Source organism: Rhinolophus sinicus, chromosome 3 (genome assembly GCF_057876585.1).
Source record: "Rhinolophus sinicus isolate RSI-liver-muscle chromosome 3, RSI-T2T, whole genome shotgun sequence".
Classification (NCBI taxonomy): Eukaryota; Metazoa; Chordata; class Mammalia; order Chiroptera; family Rhinolophidae; genus Rhinolophus; species Rhinolophus sinicus.
Genome location: NC_142503.1, coordinates 160,808,165 through 160,829,124, shown reverse-complemented (window position 1 = coordinate 160,829,124; position 20,960 = coordinate 160,808,165). Strand labels below are relative to the sequence as shown.

Genomic DNA, 20,960 nt, shown 5'->3' with positions numbered 1-20,960 from the left:
TCAGGTTTTTTCTCAAGAGGCTTTCATCCCCAGCTATTAGCAGCTCCCCCCTCACTCAAACGTAACCCTGTTTAAGCCTCTCCACAACATGAATCTGGACCTGGAAGTTATGTTGTGTGCTTACTACCTGTCTCCCTCAACTTGAGCATAAGCTCCTTAAGGGCAGGGAACTCTGCTACATCCTCAAATGCTTGACAAGAGCAGGTGCACATTAAATATGTGTGGACTTAACTTTGGGAAGACAAGTCCTCCTCCCTCAAACCCCACTCCCATCTCCACTCATCTCCAAGCCAGAAAGGCTGTATCAAGAGCACATCTAAGGAAGTGGGGCTCCCTGGTCCTTGGTGGTACCTTGCAGTCTCATTGTGATTGGAGCACCTGAGCTCTGCCTGTGGCAGCCTCAGCTCAAATCCTAATCCACTCACTTGAAGTATTGTTGCAAGGAGTCTACATCATGACTGCCAGGGTTCAAATTCCTGCTCTGGCCCTTACTAGCTGGGTGATCGTGGGCTAGTTACTTAATTCCACTATGCCTATTTCTTGATGCTTACAGAGGGGATCTATAGCACCTATCCTGCAGGTTGAGAAGATTCACTGAGATAATGAATGTACCAGGCTGAGCCCAGTGCCCGGCACAAGGTAAGATCTCAATATATTGTAACTCTGAATTTATTAATGATGCGAGAAAATTTAGACTTGAGCCACTGGTTCCTCTCCCATGGTAGACCTCACTAATTGATGATACCATTCTTTCTTTCAAAAAAAAAAAACTCCTCACAACCTTTATAACACCAACCTCGCCTAGACAACTACCACCAATAAATCTTTCAGAATTGTTGTGCAAACTGAAATCTATTAGCCTTTCCTAATTCAGGAAGCTCTTAACAGGCCTGTCAAGCAGGATTATTAACATTGAGCTTGGTGTCCAAGTGTAAATTGGTAGTTAATTTTGCGTCTGGACAAGTGGCGAAATCGGCAGTATATATCCATGGACAAACTCACTAGCAGGAAAGGAGGAGAGGAAGTCATGGGAGACCTGCTCTTGATAGATGAGGGTAGAGGGGAGACCCTGCCTCCTCCCATTAGGTTTGGCTACTGAGAGGTTATAAAAATCAGGCCTATCGGAAGGTAGGAGGTGAGCAGGCTCTGATTTACTTTCTGATGGATTCCTTTAGATTACACAGCTCTGATGGAAGTTGGGAGTTCACCAGGAAACATCATCTCCTGATTCCTTTGAATTTTTTTCATAATGTTTTATATTTCAATTACAGTTGACATACATGATTATGTTAGTTTCAAATGTGCAATATAGTAAGAATATGGAGCGCTTCACACATTTGCATGTCATCCTTGCACAGGCGCCATGCTAATCTTTGTATCGTTCTAATGTTAGTATATGTGCTGCCGAAGTGAGCACACTTTGGAATTCTTATATTAAACATTCCAAACACCTCCTAACAATTTCTGGATTCCAGTCCGTATCAGCAGAGTTCTATCATTTTAATGACTTATTTTTAAATGATAGAGAGTCTAGCAGGTCATCACTATTTGGGGTGGCACTGTTTTCGAAGTAGCAGTGGGATTAGTTAGAGCTTTTTCTAAGAGCTGAGGAACCTGCCAGACTGAGTGGATAGCAATGACATTTTCAGAACAACAATGTGAAGAAGCTAGAGAGACAAACTATAAAAGGAAAAATAAAAAGTACTGCGCATGTTGCATTGACTTCTGTAAGTCTGGCCCAACCCAAAACAGCAAATTAGGAGATGCCAGGTCTCCAGCATCCTCAGGTCCTCTTTCTTGTTCCCGCTTTGGGTGGTTTTTCTTCATTCTTTAAAGGACCTGGTGCCTCAACTTTCTCCTTAAGTTTCATCATGAGACTCCTCCTACAGGAAATTTCTTGGGGAAAATCGAATTCATACCAGAATGGAAATGTCTATCGGGTTAATATGTCCTCTTATAGGTAATACACAGACTTCATGGCTTAAAGACCATTATGAATTATGTCCCCCGCCCACCAAAATCATATGTTGAAGTCTTAACCACTAGTAACCCAAAATGTGATTGTATCCGGGGATAGGGGCTGTAAAGAAGTAATTAAAGTTAAACAAAGTCATTGGGGTGGGACTTAACAATATGACTGGCCTCCTTATACGAAGAGGAGATCAGGACAGAGATAAGCACAAAGAGACCATCTGAAGGCAAAGGGAAGGCAGCCATCTATAAACCAAACAGAGAGGCCTCAGAAGAAGCCAATCCTATTGACACTGATCTTGGACTTCTTGCCTCAGAGCTGTGAGGAAATGAATTTCTGTTAAGCCACCTAGGGTGTGGTATTTTGTTATGGCAACCTGAGCAGACTAATACAAGTAGCTTTGGAATCAGTGAGATTTGTGTTAGACTCACAACTCTTCCCTTTAGTAACTGAAACCTCAGGCAGTTAATTCTCTGAGCTTCAGTTTTCTCAGCCATAACTAGAAATGATATCATGCCTACCTCATGGGTGGTTGTGAGAGAAGACAGTTGGCACAGTGTCTGCATGTTACCTGGCACTTAGCACTTCATAAAGTACTATTTATTATTACTGTTGTACTGGAATTTTAACTGGAGACAGATCGAGGAAACCAGCACTTCTGTATTACCACTTGTATTTACACAGTAACTACTCCAAAACTATTTATTACTGGATCACACTCCCAAGGGGCCCTCAATTCCTATACATGTGCCATCAGAAGCTATAGGTGTGGACTTGGTCTCCAAAATGTAGATAGGAATTGTAGAAAAATATAACTAAAGTCCATCCTGCAATAAAAGAGGCAGAGAAGAGTCTGCACCAACAAGTGAAATCAATTTTAAACTTATAGAAATATGGATGATTATGGTTAAATAGTTTATTAAACCATTAATACTAATAACGAAGCAATTTGTTTCTATTTTCTGAGAAAGCCTATTAAACGTAAGTGCTCAAGTAAATGTCTTGACATTCAGAATAGTTATCTAATAATAGTTTGTGGTCAGGCACATTAAAATTCAGGTAAACATTCTGAATTTTGACATTTAAATAATTTTTAGTATAACTGGTTTCTCTAGCAATCCAAACTCCCAACATAGGGAGGGAAGACATCACTAAAATTTACGGTATTTCTTCTAGCTCACAGCTTTACAAAACAGGTATGAAACAGATCACAAATCTGTTTACCCACAAGGCATTCTGCAAAATCAGTGTATGTTATGTTGCCTTATATCCCAACAAGAAGTAGGAACAGAGCCGCTTTGGACTTCTGGGATCAGGAATTTTAGAAGTGAGCACATTACCACTCAATGCCTATTGTAAGGCTTTTCCCACACGCTTATCAATAAATAGAAGTAAAGCTGAGGTTGAACCAGCCAAGCACATCACACCAAAATACAAAACCAGATGTAGTCTTCCCTCTGAGTCTCGTCCTCAATGTACACAGACAGTCTACCCCTGGCCATTCCTTCCCAGCAGCAGACAACTGTCCCCTCTTTGTCTCTCTGTCCCAGTCTGGCACAAGATGTCTCCATTCATTAATCTTGAGTCTGTAATGTTACCCATCCTGCAGCTGTATGTTCTATTCTGTCCTCCTTGTTCCCTAGGCTCTCGCCTCCAAAACCCACTACACCACCCCTTTTCAATTACTATCTCTTATCTACTTCCCTGTGCAATACAGTTCATCCCATTGTGCAATAGATTCAAGAAATCCTTAGCAGAGAGGCTGAGAGGAGGGGAGAATTGGCTTCCATTCTCACATCAGACCTCTGGGAGTTCCTGGAGCATGGCTGTTAAAAATGTATCATTAGCCATATAATTCAACACCTCCCAATATCCAGAATTGACCCCAAGAGAATAAACATTCAAATCTTTGGAAAAGGACACTAACAAAAGAAAAACAGAAAGAGGTTTGATTTTCTAGACTTCTTTTATAGTTGATTTCCTCTTCAAGAAGAATGTAAGCAAGATAAGTTGCTTTGAATTGAAGTAAGATTCTTTATTGTGAATGGCTATTTACACGAGCCTTGCAGAAAGCTATTTCTCAACATCTCCATCAGAACAGAAATTACCACAATGATACGTTCATTTAGCTCCTGTTAACCTGGTACCTCCCCCATTGTCCAGCAGAAGAGAAAAGAAAGGCTGACTTGCTGTTATTATAAATGGTATAACTGAAACTTTATTGCATATATATTTTTACAGACTAAATCACTAGCGAAGATGTATATTTTTACCCACCTAGTAAAGATGTATTTGTTTTCTGTTTTTCTCAAGTAACGATAAAGCAATAGGTTTATTTGGCTTAGCCTCTCTATGTTGACAACTCATGGTTAATCATGAGGGTAGAAGAGAACACCACACTTAATTTCCTTTGTATTGTACCCTTCAATCTCCAAGAAGCTTTTCTCACTGTTCAGGTGACCTCACTCCCTAGACTAGCTTAGCTATTTAGGCATAAACTTGTTTTGCAAGTATACATCCATAATCTTTGATTCAGTGATTCCTCACATCACTGATTTTGCATCTGACTTTCTCTTTTTTCATCGCGTTGTAATTTGTCACTCAATGTGATGACCAGTCAGTGTGTTTTATTTTTTAAATTATTTTAGTCTATACTCTACTGTTGAAAGAAGACAAAAGCTTCTAATCCTCTGAATTTAGGGTTCTAATGTTCTAATAATAATGTTCTAATCCTCTGAATTTAGGGTTCATGGAGGAATTTGGATTGATGCTCCTGGATGTGACAGCTTCCATGAATGTCCTGTGATGTCTCTTGCAGGACCTGATAAAAATCTTCATATGCTTTCACAAGCATATCTATTATACAAGCAAAAGAACCTACCAGGGCATATAATTATGAATAGCTCAATCACAGAATTCCCCTAGAACACTAACTAAAGCAATAAAAATAGAGGTTTAAAAATAAATAAACAGCAGCAAATAAAATGCAGTGCTCCCCATAAGCATTTAGTAGATACTCATTAATAGACTGAGAGACAAAGAAGATCCCAAAATGTGACTCAGGTCTGCATCTTCAGAGATGTGCAGTCACTGATACACCAGATACTTATGATGTGAAGCTTCATCAGCTCCCACACAATATAAATGAAGACACACACACACACACACACACACTGAAAATTCTGGAGCTGAAATTAATATAAAAGGCAGAATGGGCAAAACACTAAAAATGAAGGAATAAATAACAACTTTATGAGATAAAGCTTCCCGTCATGGCCTACGTACGCACACAAAATTGTCACCTTGGTTTGTATTCTTCTCACTCAGACATGATTTTAAGTGTAAGCATTTTATTTGGGGTATGATCCTAAGGAACTGTGTTAAGGAAGTGAAGGAAGAAAAGACAGAGGTTGCCAATAAAAGGAGAGTTACCAAGTTACTTTGGGCAACTTGAGCTGATCCCACTGGGGAACTCTGGGAGACAGTGAGGAACATGTCGCAAAATCATCTCATCCAGGAGATATTAGGAACCTTGGTATTTACCCAAACTTTCACCTTCTCAGCATCTTGGTTGGGGCTGCATCCAGGGGCCTTAACTCCCCAGCCCTTCTGGCTTTCCCCATGTCTTGGCTGAGCATGCCCCCTCAGCTGGAAAATCCATCAAAAGCTCACAGCTTTCTGCACTAAGCAGCCTTCCGCATGAAGAGGTTTATACTAAGGAAAAATGGACAGACAGAGCACCAATAGCATCTGAGACAATAGAGGTCCTGAAGATGTATGTGAGTGATTAAAATGTGACTAACTGAATAATTTGATTTTTGTCTTTTGATTGCAAGGAAAGAAAGCACACTTAAGATAACCAAGAAAAATTAAATTTATTTTAAAGTTACCAATATGTTCATGGACTTACAAGTACAGAAACCAAACTAATGCTAGGTCTAGGGGGAACTATTAGCCATTAAGAAATAATGAAGCTACTTCATCGCTTTCAAGGGCCATTCTCATGACTGGTCTCTGCAGATCTCTTCCATTTCTCTCTCTTTACTACTGGATTTAGTCAGGTTAGGCAGCACTATGTTGCTGTAACACAAAACCCTCACATCTCTGGCTTAACACAACAAAAGTTAATTTGTCCTCTGTTGTTCTCCAGGCAGTGAATGGACAATTCTGATCGCTGTTTTCCATGTGGAGAGCCAGTAATCCAGGCAGCTTTGATCTTATGCTTTAACAAAATCTCAACACATTTTCCATAACATGGTGCAGGAGGTTTTTACTGACTCAGTTTGGACTCAGTAACACACATCATTTCTGCATACATTTCTTTGGCCAGAACTGGTCACAAAGTTTTGTCTAACAACAAAAGCTTGGGATGCATAGTCCCCCATAAGCCCAGGCAAGAAAAGAGACCTAGATATTGCTAAGTACGGGAAACATCTACCATGCCAGACATGTTCCTCAAAACTTTAGCTTCCATATAACTATACTGGCTAATTTGGCTTCTAGTACGCTTCATGACCTTTCTGCTTAACCCACCCCCAACTAATATACTCAGTCTTTCAGGTTTCCAATTTCAAAATTCTAAGAGAAGAATTCCTATATTTAGTGTCTTCTAGCATTACCAAAAGTAGTAACACTAAATTTAAAAGAAATTGTGGTGTAAATGACTTCTGACTTTGAGACTTAAACATCAGAGAAGAGCCCAGGGCAGTGTTTACTGAACACCTAAGGGAAAAGGATTCTGCTAGCACCTTTATTTTTCTAGCAAACTGTCATCTTCTTAAAGGCAGGGAAACAATATTTGAAAACATACAGAATGTAGAGAAATTCACCAGGAAGACAAACAGCTCCAGAGAACGTTATAAGGAACAATGGCATTGGAAGTGTATGGGGAAGCTTAAGGGGAAAGTAGCTATGATTTCAAATAAAGATAGAATAAATAATGTAAGGTCATATTAACACTATAACAGCAAATATAAAGTAGAATTCCAAAATAGAAGATCTGAAACGTAATAGATGCTTCCAAATTCTGGTATATGTCAATGACGATTAGATAGGAGAAAAGGTATCACAAGTACAAGGGCTCACGCTTCTTCAGAAATTACCTCAAAATTCTTCTAAAAATATTTATTAGATGTTTTTGAAATTATAACATGCTTATTATAAGAAATGAAATAACCTAGTTCAAAGCTGTTTAATGATGTGTATATGTAGAGGGTGGACCTCTACCAGGTTAAGCAGTACGAACTTCAGAGGAAAGAGCAATTCCTGGAATTGGAATACAAACAAGTCTCCTTACCTATCTTGAAGATTTTTTTTTTTCCTTAAAGAGTTCAAGAATTGTATCTGTATATGCTGGGTCTTTTTTCATCAAGGGTATTTGTAATTCTAAAATCCTTTCAATTTGTAACCTCAGATCTTTCTTTGATTCAGGAAATTATTTTTTCAATTGCGATTTTTTTTCTTCCATCTGTGCCTTTTCCTATTCTGGGATTCCTGTTATTCACAAGTTGGGTCTCCTGGATTTATCTTCCAACTTTCTTACCTTAAATACAAGATTCATTAAACCTCCATCTTCCCAGTCTCCTGTCTACCCTTTCCAAAGTATTAGTAATAAAGTATTTATAGTTAGAAATACTACAGAATTTGGATAAGGTCATCTTCCAGTACTAAATGGGCAAAATACTCTTACTACAATAATTGCATAATTAAAAGACAAAGGAATATCAACAATAAATATGGAAATTATTAAAAGACGTCACAAATATAGCAAGCATAAAATTAAATAATGGGCTAAATGACCCCATAAAAAGTTTGCTCAGAGTTTCTTTTGAAATAGAACATCACCCCCATCACTTTTCAAACAATACAAATTTCACAAAACACATTCAGCAATATCATTAATCACAAACTAAATACAGAATATTTTTATCTGTGTCTGAGAATCTTAAAGGGCCAGCACCTACAATCAGCTCCTTTCATTGATTTTCCTGCTGTACTAAAGATTGGTGGCTCTAGGAGAGAATGAGGGGAGATGGGAGAGAATTCTTTCTTCTCTGAGTGTTCGTTCTTTAGAATCAAAAAGACTGTTGTGTTATTAAGCATTGTAGTCATAAAATAGAAACCCACCTAAATTTTTCATTGGTAAACATTTGTTTTAAAAAAAATGGAAATACTGCTAGAACATTTTAAATTTGTTTGGCTCATCGCTAAAGAACATTGTTTGGGTGAATAATTTACTAAGTTTCAGAGGCTAATCAGGCACTTGACACAAATGAGAACATCTGCAGTCTCTGCAGGAGTAATGAAATTACAGGGCTATCAATCCTTGTGCTGCAGGGCATGGGCTGATCACCAGCTGGAAGAGAGAAGATATCCCCTAGTATTTCTATAATATCATCAATTACATTCAGATGTTTATTTCCCTTTAAATACAACTCATGGGCGGGGGCAGTTTTAAAGTATATTATGGCCAAATAGGGCAACATGAAGGGAAAAATCTTCAAAAGTTTACAGAAATATTTTAAAGAAATTAATTTTTTTTAAATCCCAGGGAAAGTAAGCAGAATAGCATAGAAACTAACAAAGATCATTTTGGGTATTTTATCACACACAGAGCCTGACAGAGAGTAGAACTCAGCGTTTGTTGAATGAATGAGTGAATGAATGAACAAAGAAACAAACTTTCATGTGCCTGGGTTCAAATCCCAGCCTCACCAATATTCGACCTTGAGTACTTTGCTTATCTTAGTTTACTCATCTTTAAAATGGAGATAAGTGTACCTACCTCATCTTTTTTTTTTTTTTTTAAAGATTTTATTGGGGAAGGGGAACAGGATTTTTTTTTATTGGGGAACAATGGTCAAATTGTTGTCCTTTCAATTTTAGTTGTGGAGGGTTCTGTTCAGCTTCCAGTTGTTGTTCTTGCAGTCTTAGTTGTGGAGGGCACAGCTCAGCTCCAAGTCCAGTTGCCGTTGCTAGTTGCAGGGGGCACAGCCCACCATCCCTTGCGGGAGTCGAACCGGCAACCTTGTGGTTGAGAGGACAGGCTCCAACCAACTGAGCCATCCGGGAGATCAGCGGCAGCTCAGCTCAAGGTGCCGTGTTCAATTTTAGTTGCAGGGGGCGCTGCCCACCATCCCTTGCGGGACTCGAGGAGCTGAACTGGCAACCTTGTGGTTGAGAGCCCACTGGCCCATGTGGGAATCGAACCGGCAGCCTTCGGAGTTAGGAGCACGGAGCTCTAACCGCCTGAGCCACCAGGCCTGCCCCCCTACCTCATCTTTTGATTACAGGGACTGAACTAGGTAAGGCATGTAAATAAATAAACCCATTGCCTAGAGCAGAGTGAACACACAATAAAAGCCAGTCATTTTAAGAGCTCTCTTGGGATTGATATGTCTAATTCCTGAGGTCTAACAAATCATCTCAATATATTTCATAATAGATCAAATGTTTGCATATTGGCTATATTATAAATCTGTATTCTATTGAGTATCTGTGGAAACCAAAAGCATATTACATCACAGACATTCCCTAAGACTATCCCTTATTCTGAACTAAGCATGAGCTTTGTGCTAATAAGCAGACCTCTTAGATGGTGTCTTCATCAGTTTGGGCTGCTGTAACAAATTGTCACAGACTGGGTAGCTTATAAACAACGGAAATTTATTTCTCACAGTTCTGAAGTCTGGGAAGTATAAGATCAAGATGCTGGCAGATTTGGTATCTGATGAGGACCTGTTTTTTTTCACAGGGTATAAGGCACAAGGGAGCTTTCTTGGGCCACTTTTATAAGAGCACTAATCCCATACACCGAGGATCTTTCCCCCGTGACCTAATCCCCTTCCAAAGGCCCCACCTCCTAACACCATCGCACTGGGGATTAGGATTTCAGGATATGAATTTTGGGGAGACACAAAAATTTAATCTATAGCACACGGTATACTGTGATAAGCAAAATTCAAACTCATAAAAAGAGTAATAGCTGCTCACTTTGAAATGTCCAAACCCCTGGCCCAAGGTTACTGTGACTTTTGGCCAAATGCATACAAAAGTCATGGAAAGAGTTGTAAATTAGGAGCGGTACTGACAATTCTTTCTAACAGTTTCTTAATAATTACCTGCCTGTTATTAGCAAATTTTCTTGGGACTCCTAAAGTATGTGTATCCTGCAGATACAGATAACGTTCCAAACCCAAACAAAGAAATTCTATGTAAACAGAATACATATGCCTTTGGATGTTCTGGATGCAACTAGCTAAAAGATAAGTTAAAAGTAAATTTTATAGCATTTGTGATAACGTAACTTTAAATAACAATGAGAACATTTACCCCCAGTAATCAAGTGCTGTTGTTTGTTATTTTTATAAATTTTTACTGGGGCATATTGGGGAATAGTGTGTTTTTTCCAGGACCCATCAGCTCCAAGTCAGGTCGCTGTCCTTCAGTCTAGTTGTGGAGGGCACAGCTCACTGGCCCATGTGGGAATCAAACTGGCAACCCTGTTGTTAAGAGGTGGAGTTCTAACCAACTGAGCCATCCCACCGCCCTCAAGTGCTGTTTTCATTGCAACTGAAAAGAGTATTGAAGGGATAACCTAGTTTATTGGACTATTTTTCCAAGGGCAAGGTTATAAAAAGTCTTTTTTTTCTGGGCAATAAAGTGGTTTTAAATTTAAAATGTGGCTGCATATCATCAAATTATCTTTTTTGGGAGATGGAAAATTAGAAGATATCTTAGAACTTTGAGTTTTTATTATTTATTTCATGAATCACTCAGCAAAAGGCAACCATTTCATATGAGTTACTACCACAGAATGTCATTATGTCACTTGACTCAACGATTTTTCTTTCTTTTTGTTCTCTATCATGAAATCAACAGTTCTGCTGGCAAGGGGCAGGACCAGATATCTCCAGCAATGTTTGGGGAGAGGGAGGAGAAGGATGCTTAATATATGAGAACTGACACTAGGAAACCCCCTCATCCCCCACCCCCCATGGTCACTTAAGGGAACAGAAAGAACCCAGCATTCTAAGCCTTGGTAAATGCTCAGGCCACGTGACACCGAATAATGCCGTTTGGAGTCAAATACTGGGACTCCTCAGTAACACCCTGATTCATCTGGAGCTAGTTACTCAACTAGGGGCCTCAGAAATGGGCAATCCTTTCCTGCCTCAGCTGAACCAAAGGTCCTGCTGGCCTTGTGAAAGCTCAGTCAGACGCTGAGAGCGGGATGAGGACAAGCTTTGGGAGGCAGGGAGAGTGAAGAGGGGACCGAAACACGTTCACACCATACGGTAGGAAGCCTCTGAGCTAGCCCGAAGTGAAAGCGGGAAATGAATGGGGCACAGATTTGAACCAATGTACTGAGCCTTTACATAGGTCACGTGGTTTAAATCTCTAGGGAGCCGATACCATTAGACATCACGGAGTGAGAAGGAAAGACGCGAAGAGGCTCTTGCCAGGGCTCCTGCACGGCGCCCTCAAAGTCCCGGAATGGGAGCGCCAGGGGCACGCTTCAGCGGGTTCATGAGGAGGACAAAAGCCCGGCTGCCACACAGAAACGTAGGCCTGAGTGAGGACCAGTCAAGGCTGCCAGCAGCGGAAGGATAAGGTCGGCGCAGAGACCATAGCTGGAAGCCAAACGCAGACTGCTGGCGAGAAGCACCAGCCCCCTCCGCCAGCCCACTCGCTGCGCGGAGGGGTTTCTCACGCCCCCTGCTCCTGGGTGACTGCACCGGAGGTCGGAAGGAAGGGGGGCGAGGGATGAGTCATCCCGCCTAATACCTTCTTCCGGGTCCCTTCGCCAACGCACGCCAGCCCCCTCCCGAGATCATGCAGCGGGGAGCAAAGACTCCGCTCATCCTCAGTCCTCCACCAAACCCCCTGTGGCCTGCGGAGGAGAGGAGAAGAACGGGGCGTGTGGCCAATGAGAGCTTCGCTCTGTCGCTGCCGACCAATAGGCGGGACCTAGGCGGGCAGGAGGGGGCGGTCCTGGGGTGGCGCTCAGCGCCGCGGTGCTGTAGCTCACCGAGAGCGGTTCACAGGGAGTCCGCGCCTCGGCTACGCGAAGAGGCGCCGCCGCTGCCAGCGCCGCCGCTGCTGGCCAAGGTGCTGGACACGACAGGCCGGTGGCCACCTCGCCAGCTCAGCCACCCGTTGCAGCCGCCGCTGCCTTGCTCCCAGCCGGGTCCCCATGGAAGAGATGGAAGAAGAGTTAAAATGCCCCGTGTGCGGGTCCTTCTATCGGGAGCCCATCATCCTTCCCTGCTCTCACAATTTATGTCAGGCGTGCGCCCGCAACATCCTGGTGCAAACCCCGGAGTCTGAGTCCCCCCAGAGCCGTCGGGCCTCAGGCTCCGGTGTCTCCGACTATGACTACCTGGACCTGGACAAGATGAGCCTGTACAGCGAGGCGGACAGCGGCTATGGCTCCTACGGGGGTTTCGCCAGCGCCCCCACTACCCCGTGCCAGAAGTCCCCCAACGGCGTCCGCGTGTTCCCCCCGGCTATGCCTCCACCGGCCACCCACCTGTCACCGGCCTTGGCCCCAGTGCCCCGCAACTCCTGTATCACCTGCCCCCAGTGCCACCGCAGCCTCATCCTAGACGACCGGGGGCTCCGCGGCTTCCCCAAGAACCGCGTCCTGGAAGGGGTAATTGACCGCTACCAGCAGAGCAAAGCCGCGGCTCTCAAGTGCCAGCTCTGCGAGAAGGCGCCCAAGGAGGCTACTGTCATGTGCGAACAGTGCGATGTCTTCTACTGTGATCCGTGCCGCTTGCGCTGCCACCCGCCCCGGGGGCCCCTAGCCAAGCACCGCCTGGTGCCCCCGGCCCAGGGCCGCGTGAGCCGACGGCTGAGCCCGCGCAAGGTTTCCACCTGCACAGACCACGAGCTTGAGAATCACAGCATGTACTGCGTGCAGTGCAAGATGCCCGTGTGCTACCAGTGCTTGGAGGAAGGCAAACACTCCAGCCACGAAGTCAAGGCTCTGGGGGCCATGTGGAAACTGCACAAGGTGAGTCCTAAGAAAACCCTGCCCTAACTCCCCGCGCCTCCGATCCTCCGGTTTTGCAGCATAAAGTCCTCTTCTTTTGCGCACAGTGCATCCCAGCTGGGGCGCAATGCAGGTGCCTACATTTGCTTCCCCCGTATGGTGCATTGCAGGAATCGCAGGGTGATCTTAAACCGCATACTGGGGAGTTGACTGTCCCCACAGAGTTGTTGCGGGGGTGCCTTAGAGCAGGTCTCCCCGGACGCGCAGCTTGCGAGGTAGGCGCAGGGCGCCCCCTCTTCGCTGCAGAGGTGCAGCCCGCGGCTGAGGGCCAGCATGCAGGAAAGCGCTGCGTAACTGGGTAGAGCGGCGCTAGTGCCCTAGTAGGCCGACAGTGCCCCTCCAAGGCCGACAGTGCCCCTCCAGAGCAGAGCTGGCTGCTGGGCTCTGGCCGCGGTGCTCCAGGAGATGGTGGGGGAGGTTGGGTGGTGCGGCCCGCCGGGGGCTGGGAGCTGTTAGGCAGGCGCGGTGAGTCACCGCCTGGGCGGGAGAAACGCGGCGGGAGGAATATTGATGAGTTCGCGCTGGCCCAGACCCTGCGAACCAGCTAGAGGGTTTGCGGGTCGAGGTGCTATGCTCTCAGGAGGCAGAGGAGTGGGGTGGGGAAATCCTGTGGTCGCCTTGGCAACACGGCTGGCAGGCTGCTATCTTAATCCTCCCGGAGGGGACCTGTGGCTGGAATACGTAGCAGCAGGACCGAAGGTTTCTGCGTGGTCGAGGCCTGAAAGCTAGGTAGGAGTGTCTTCCCGGGTAACCCCTCCTCCCAAACACCCACACACCTATTTGTCTGGGAGTCAACCCTTTTCCTCTTTCAGGAGTTGTCTGTGCAGACTTTCAGACACCTGTTACCAGATTTATCTTTCCGGTCTTTTCTGATGGCGCCTACACCAAAGCTTGCTTCAGGAAAAGTGCCTTTAACGTTCGTTATAGGTCATGCCACGCCTCTACTCAAAATCCTCCAATCATCCCCCTTGTTTCTCAGGCAGTCCTTAGAATGGTCCATCAGGACCTACGGGACCTGTTCCTCTTTGGCCTCATCAACCTCGTTTCCTCCCACTCATTCTCTCTGCTCCAGCCACAATGTCCCTCTTGCTGTTCCACAACCAACACCAGGCACCTCTGGCCCCAGTGCCTTTGCATTGATGTTCTGTCCACCTGTGATGCTCTTCCTCAAAATCTCATATACATATCCAATTGGCTCACTCTCTCGCCTCCTTCAGATCTTTGCTCAGATGTCTTCTTTGCCACAATTGCTGACTTTCCTGACCACAATTGCTGCCACTCACCTCAGACACTCCTTAGTTCCCTCCCTGCTTTTTCTCAATAGTAGTTACCACTACCTGGCATGCTATATAGTTTACTGATCATGTTTTTTTGTATATCTATTGCTTCCCTCCCCGCCCCCCCCCCCACTGGAAAATAAGCTTCAAGGGGAAAGAGATCTTTATGTTATGCCCATATGCTTGGAAGGAAGGGAACCACTCTTGAGATGTGCATAAATTTGACTTCTACTTTTTAAATAATCCACTTAGTTGGGGGTGTGAAGGGCAGGGCAGGAGTTTAGGATTCTTGTAGGGAGGGTTTCTTCACATCATTTAATTGTAAGCCTAAGGATAAGGCAGGCAGTAAAGATGGTGTTCAGGCATTCCCTGGAGACTGGAAAGGCTAGCTGTTAAGAGAGGCCATTGATATTTACAGAGAGAAAAAAAAAAAATCACCATTTTCAGCAATCAGGAAGGTTTTCTCAACTCAATATTAATTGAATGTGATTCATGTTTACAGTCATTTGTGTTCTTATATATAACCTGTTAAACCATATTAGTCCTAATGGAGATTTAATTCTGCACAAATTTGAGCCCTACAAGGCACATGCCACTATTTTGAAAATGCTTCAATTTAATTTTTTTTAGGTGACACTTAATTTGGACAGTTTTTAAAAATTTAGTTCATGGCCAACTGTTATTTCATTTTATGATATCACTCTTAAATAGTCAACTATAGCCTATGTTGAATTGCCGGACGAAACTATTCTTGGAACAAAGAAATTAATCACCCTGTCTGGAAAAAGAACTTAGAGCCACACACTAATTATGATGGTCAAACCACAGCATTATTTTTCTGTGAAGAAGAGCCTATACTTCATTGGTTAAGACTAAAAGCAACCTTTAAATCTGTCTAGCCCCAAGTAGCTTTGAAATGTTAAACCATTTGTTTTATCAGTAATGAAAGTGTAAGTAGACACTGTGGTGTGGACTTGTTTGAAATTTGGATGTCTGCCAAAAAAGAATAATATTCAAGCTCTTCAGACATGACATAAGTAGGCTAGCAAGGTTATGTTGGTTTATTAAAAAACACACACACACACAAAAAAACATTTCTTCCCTGATCTTTTGCACATTTCTTCCAAAATAGTAAGTAGATATAATTTTGTTTTGTCAATATCAGGATTATTAAACTTCCAAGAAAAAATAAGGCAGAAGGATGGCAGATTTTAACATTCACTTATCATGTGTTACATGAAAAACAAACATTACTCCCCCACCTTATCTCCTTAATATGGCAGTAAATGGTAAACGCTGGATTTTCTCATACACTCTATTTATGTTCTAGTTAATGATACTTCTAGCTTTACAAAAGGTCATGAGCCAGAATTTTTATGCCCTTCAAAATATAGGAGAGAACAAAGAATTACCCGAGGTAATTCTCCTAAAGTTGGGCAGGTAGTTGTTAATACAGGTGATTATTAGACCTGAACGTTGTCATTACTATTCTACCATATTAATTAGCCATTTCTAGTGATAAAGAAAATCCTGTGAATAAATCTTTTCCTTGGGCACTAAGTTATTATCTTACACACTCAGGACAAAATGTCTGAAGTTAATTTTTTAAGTGGTTTTAAAAACAACTGGTTAACATTCATTAGTTGTCAATTGACCAAATTAAAATAGTTTTCATATATATATGGCCTTCAAAAATCCATCAAAAATAATGCATGAAGTGGCCTTATAAAATATCTGGTAACAGTTTTTATTTAGTATCAGCATTTGCTATATTCCTTTATCCAACTTTGGTTGGTATAAAGAATTGCTACACACACAAAAAATGATTTTGTAGACACTGTCAAATAGACAATTGGAATAATTGTTATTGCTTTGTAATTTCAACAATTCACGTTCCTAAATCTAACATTATCCTTGAATTCCTAGTGTGTTTTCTCCATCATTGAATCAATAATATATTTGTAACCGTTCTTTTGTGTTTGTGCTTTTGAACAAGGATTTTGTTTTCCTTTGTATCCTAAACACCTAACTATTGATTCTGAATCTGGTCTCAAGTGTTATTTCTTAGCTTCTTTTTTTGATGAAGATTTGCAATTTAAACACTTTAAAATGAACTATCAGTTGTTATGCTTTTATTTTCAAAATATTCTGGAAAAAAATTGCTTTGTACTGTGGTGACATTGCATCAAGTATGTCTGTAGCAAAATGTGTTATTTAATGTAACTAAAATAATCAGTTAACTATATATCAACAGTAAACACAATATAATCTAGGTGTTCCTGTGGTAAATAGAATAGATACATCTGTTCATGTTTTTTAATTTTTAAAAAATTTACCTCTAGTACAATCAGAACAGTCTGTGTGCAATGTAAACATTCTTAGAAGTATTAAGGAGAATGTACAGAGACATAAATTGTTCCTCTTTGTACTGAGACATAATGGAAAGAACTCGATGACGGGAGATCTGGGTTCCACCCCTGGTGCTGCCACTTGCTTGCTGGTAATGTTAAGCAAGTCTCATAAGCTCTCTGTGCTTCCCTAACCCATAAGGATGTAAAGGAGCTAAAACTATATTTGTGAAGGTACTTTGAAAAAATAATGTAAACATTTGTAACTTACTGATTTCAGTTTGCCCCAAGAGAAAGTTTTTGCATAAAACAGAAGTTATGGTCTGACTATTCAACAAATACTACATGAAAATCTCATCCCCCAGGTTGGGGTATTTTGCTTCTTTCAAAGCACAGAGTGCAGTACAAAGGCTACTCTGGAAAGTGGCCTAAAAAAGTGAACTACATCTTTATAGGTCCATAGAGAGTACTCAGTTGAATTAAGCTCAGGGAATAAGAATGTCACACAAAGACTTATTTATGTATTAAACAAGTGTATCTTTTTCAATAACAAAGCTACAATGATAACTGATATGACTGTTTTTTTCAGATTTTCCAGTAAAGATATTGGTATCAATTTGAAGTTTTAAAAATTGTTCTTTCTGTATATGCCATGAAAATATGCTGTTAATTAGAATTTCAGGTCAAATCACAGTTTGTATAAAGTAAGAGAAAATGATCACAGCCATCTGTTATTAAGTAAGAAGATAATGCATAGGCAAAACTTACCTTTACCATCAGTACTCCTACAACACATTGCATTTCTTTCACCTAAAACCTTTTCAAAGTGTGTATGCATATAACTTAACATTGACACCGAGATAGCATTCATTACAAGATTAAGAACAAAATAGTTTTAAATAATATCATTTTTATCAGTTTTATCAGGCATTGTTGGTTGTAAGGGACAGAAACCCACTTAGGTGATCTCAGAGTAATTCATGAGAAATTAAACAAAATCAACTCACAAGGAGAATGGAACTAGAAAGCTAGAAACTAAGTTCTCTCTGTATCAGTCAGTTTGGACTAAGTTATCCTGCAGTAACAATTTCCAGATCTCAATGAATTACAAAAACAGCACCAATTTCCTTCTCATGTCGATATCTCAGCTATGGCCATCCTCCACATCCTCCTTATTTTTGAACTTAGGCTGAAAGAGAATATTTGGGATATGCCAACCTTATGGCAGTGGGAAGAGAGCAAAGCAGAACCACTCACTGTCACTTAAAGGTTCTACTCAGGTGTGACATGTCACTTCCATTTATATTCCATTGGCTAAGACAAGTCATGTGGTCAAACTTGATGTTCATGTTTCAGGAATTACATTTGTGGGGACAGAGTCCCAGAGAGCAGTTTCCAGGCTCTCAACCTCATATGGAAAGGTGCTGGCTCGGGTATTGGATGGCCATCAGGTGTGACTAGTTGGCCATCAGCCATTACCGGTTAGCCGTTAGCCACTAATACAACTGCTGTGGCTACGCGGATTGGTTGGTTGGTTGGCAGGCAGAAAAGCAGACAGCGGATTGTGGATCCTACTCCCTGTGCCTCACCTGGCCACCAGCGAGACGGATGCAGGAAGACTGCTTATTGGGGTACTGGCGGATGTTTGCTTTTGTGTCTCCAACCCAGCCGCCAGCGAGAATATAGTGGTATGACTCCCCTATCTATGGCTCTGTGGGTGTTCCTTTTGGCCTCACCATATCCTGCATGACCAGAGTCCCTGCATGACAACATTCTTTCAACAGAGAAAGGCACAAGAGAGGAGTACTGTAGAGTTGGGTAGAGAATATTTTGAACAAAGTGCAATCTACCACATGCTTAGCTCTCCCATTCTCTGTTTCTCTCTCTTGGATGGGTCTCCTTAGCCTGTACAAGGCCCAACATGACTCCTCCAGCCCAACTCAGCATGACATTTCAGTTCAAGTGTCCACTGTCATCTAACTAGTGACTCTGTGTCTCTTCGTTTACATTTTCAAGTTTAGAAAAAGAATCTGATTGGCTCAGCGTGAGTCAGGTGTTTAGTGATGATTGTCTGGCTCATGGTGCCACCCCTTTGGTCAGGTGGGTGCAGAAGACTAGGCACTGACCTCAGGTGCAAAACTTAAGAGGCCACCAAAAACTCAGTATAAAAAAAATATTGTAATTCAATATCTTAAAAATAAAGATGAATGTAAAAAGAATCCACAAGGAGCAAAATATCAACATTTTAAATAAAGACAGGATCAGTAACAGTGCCATGCTGAGCTGTACTGTGGCCTGAGTCAAAAGGAAACATCAGTAATATTGATCCTGTCTTTGTTTACAATTTTGATCTTTGTTCACCCTAGATTTTTTTTTGCATTGATACTTATTTTTTTTAAATATTGCATTAAAATATTATATATGTTGATTACTGAGGTTTTTGGCATCCCCTTCAATTCTGCACTGAGGAGAGTGTCTCCCTCACTCACACTAACCCTGGCCCTGATAAAGACTCACTTGATGCAGACCTGGGTCCTACTGTCACCCTTCAGCAAGTGGACAGCCCAGAGCAGAAAGCCTTGGAGAGCAATAGGGCCAATGAGGCACTAGCAAGCACCTCTTGTACAGTCTAAGAGAAAGGCATTCCGAGTACAGAATAAAGAAAGCCCTTTTACTCTGCCTAGATCTTCTGCATTTTAGCTACAACAATTTCTTGAGCTGCTTGGGAAGGGAAGCAATAGAGTTGATGATGATGGAAAAGAAAACACAAGTAGAGAGAACACTGGCAGCTGTAGCTCAGTGTGCTTCCTGTCCCAGCAATGCTCCCACCACCAAGTGGTTTGTGCGAATGCTCCTATTACTATTCTGTCTTAGGTGACTGTGGCCACATCAGAGCTAAGTGGTCCCTCACTTCGCTTGTGTAGAAGTAAAGGAAGGAGGGCAGAAGGTGCCCAACGTGATTTCGCAATGACTTTCTTTGGCTACCTCTTTTAAAGTATGTAGGTGGGTTGGGAGTGGGAGGAAAATAAAATCATATAGTTTCATTCTAATAATGCCATGTATTTGTTAAAAGATAAGAGCTTTAGTAGCCGTGGAGTTTAGTAGTCTGTCTATTCATCCGTTGAGAGCCTTAGGTTGTGGAAACGTTTGGAGTACCACGCAAGTTTGGGAAACAGGATCGCAGACAATGATTAGCCAATATGTCAGTAAGGAGGTTAAGTGTTCTTAATTTCTTGTGTAGGCAGATTAGACTACTCTAAAATTCCAGCCTCTAGATAAATGTCCCTAATAAGCCTACTTAAATCTTATGTTAATTCTTGAAACAGATATTAAAGTCAAAGACAAAGAGGTTAAAAACAATTAATATAAGGCTTTGTAGTATTTACATGCATACGTTGAATATAAATTGACTTGGACATATGCTGCTTCCCTTTCTATTGTAAATAACTCTTAAAAATGATTTTAGATGTCAGTAATACTAATATAATTAAAAATAACTGTGCGGATCTACTTTGGACAACTTTCAGGTTCTGTACACATGATGCTAAATGACTAGCTTACTTGAGTTTTTCATTAAGTTGTGGCGAACAGAAATAGATTGTTTTTAAAGTACTTTTGATAAAGCAAAAAAAGACAAGCAAAAAAAAGGTTAAAATTCTAAGTTGCTCCTTAGAGGGACAACATAGCACAACAATTTGTGAAAATGAATGGAGTAGTGCTTTGCCTGTTACATTCCAGGCTCTGCTAATATTTTCATATTGACATTCAGGATCAGTTTTTAACCATGAAGAAAAGTTAGCTATAAAATGGCCGCCAGCAGTGTAACTAGATCATCAGAGACCTACTAGGTTTTGTCAGCAGCATGTTTAATTTGTCCCAAAGCACATCTCACAGCCAAAAACATTTCCTGGGGTGTTCTCACAGCTGTTTCATCCCCAAACTTAAACTGGCCCCCTGCCTTAAACTGAGAACTGTTTCAGAGTGAGAGTACTCAGAAAACAATCCAATATGAATGCTCAGCATGCACTTGACATCATCATCAGGGAAATCATCACAGTGTCTACTCCTGTTTGGCCGTGGCTTTGCCATCTTTTTAACTTCTCTGATTTACAGTGCAGCATGTTGGCCACGAATCTAGTCCTAGTCCCTTCTGCCTACGTTATCTCTTCCTTCCTGACTTGCATGGCCTTCCAGCTGCCCCACCGCGCCCTTTCCTCCTGTCCACCACCACCTGCCCACCACCAGTGTCTTAGACCAGACCTTCAGATCACCCAGCTAAGCTTGCCAAGCCCCGCTCAGATGAGCCG

The 20,960-nt window shown here is 42.0% G+C and overlaps 1 protein-coding gene and 1 non-coding gene across 13 annotated transcripts in view; one reads left to right on the top strand and one right to left on the bottom strand.

Moving 5' to 3' along the window:
- Positions 1–1,313: 1,313 nt before the first annotated feature.
- LOC141570987 (U6 spliceosomal RNA) lies at positions 1,314–1,417 on the bottom strand. The gene has a single exon (XR_012495412.2). It is a non-coding gene; the product is annotated as a U6 spliceosomal RNA (small nuclear RNA).
- A 9,970-nt stretch (positions 1,418–11,387) lies between these two features.
- TRIM9 (tripartite motif containing 9) overlaps positions 11,388–20,960 on the top strand; it is a 104,695-nt gene continuing 95,122 nt past the window's right edge. For 6 of the 12 annotated variants that reach the window (XM_074327481.2, XM_019725685.3, XM_019725684.3 and 3 more), the window contains exon 1: positions 11,388–12,989. In XM_074327481.2, the coding sequence (XP_074183582.1) occupies positions 12,168–12,989 (822 nt within the window). In that variant the 5' untranslated portion in view covers positions 11,388–12,167. The remainder of the gene's footprint in view (positions 12,990–20,960) is intronic. The other 6 variants (XM_088797336.1, XM_088797335.1, XM_088797334.1 and 3 more) reach the window with 3 other exon arrangements.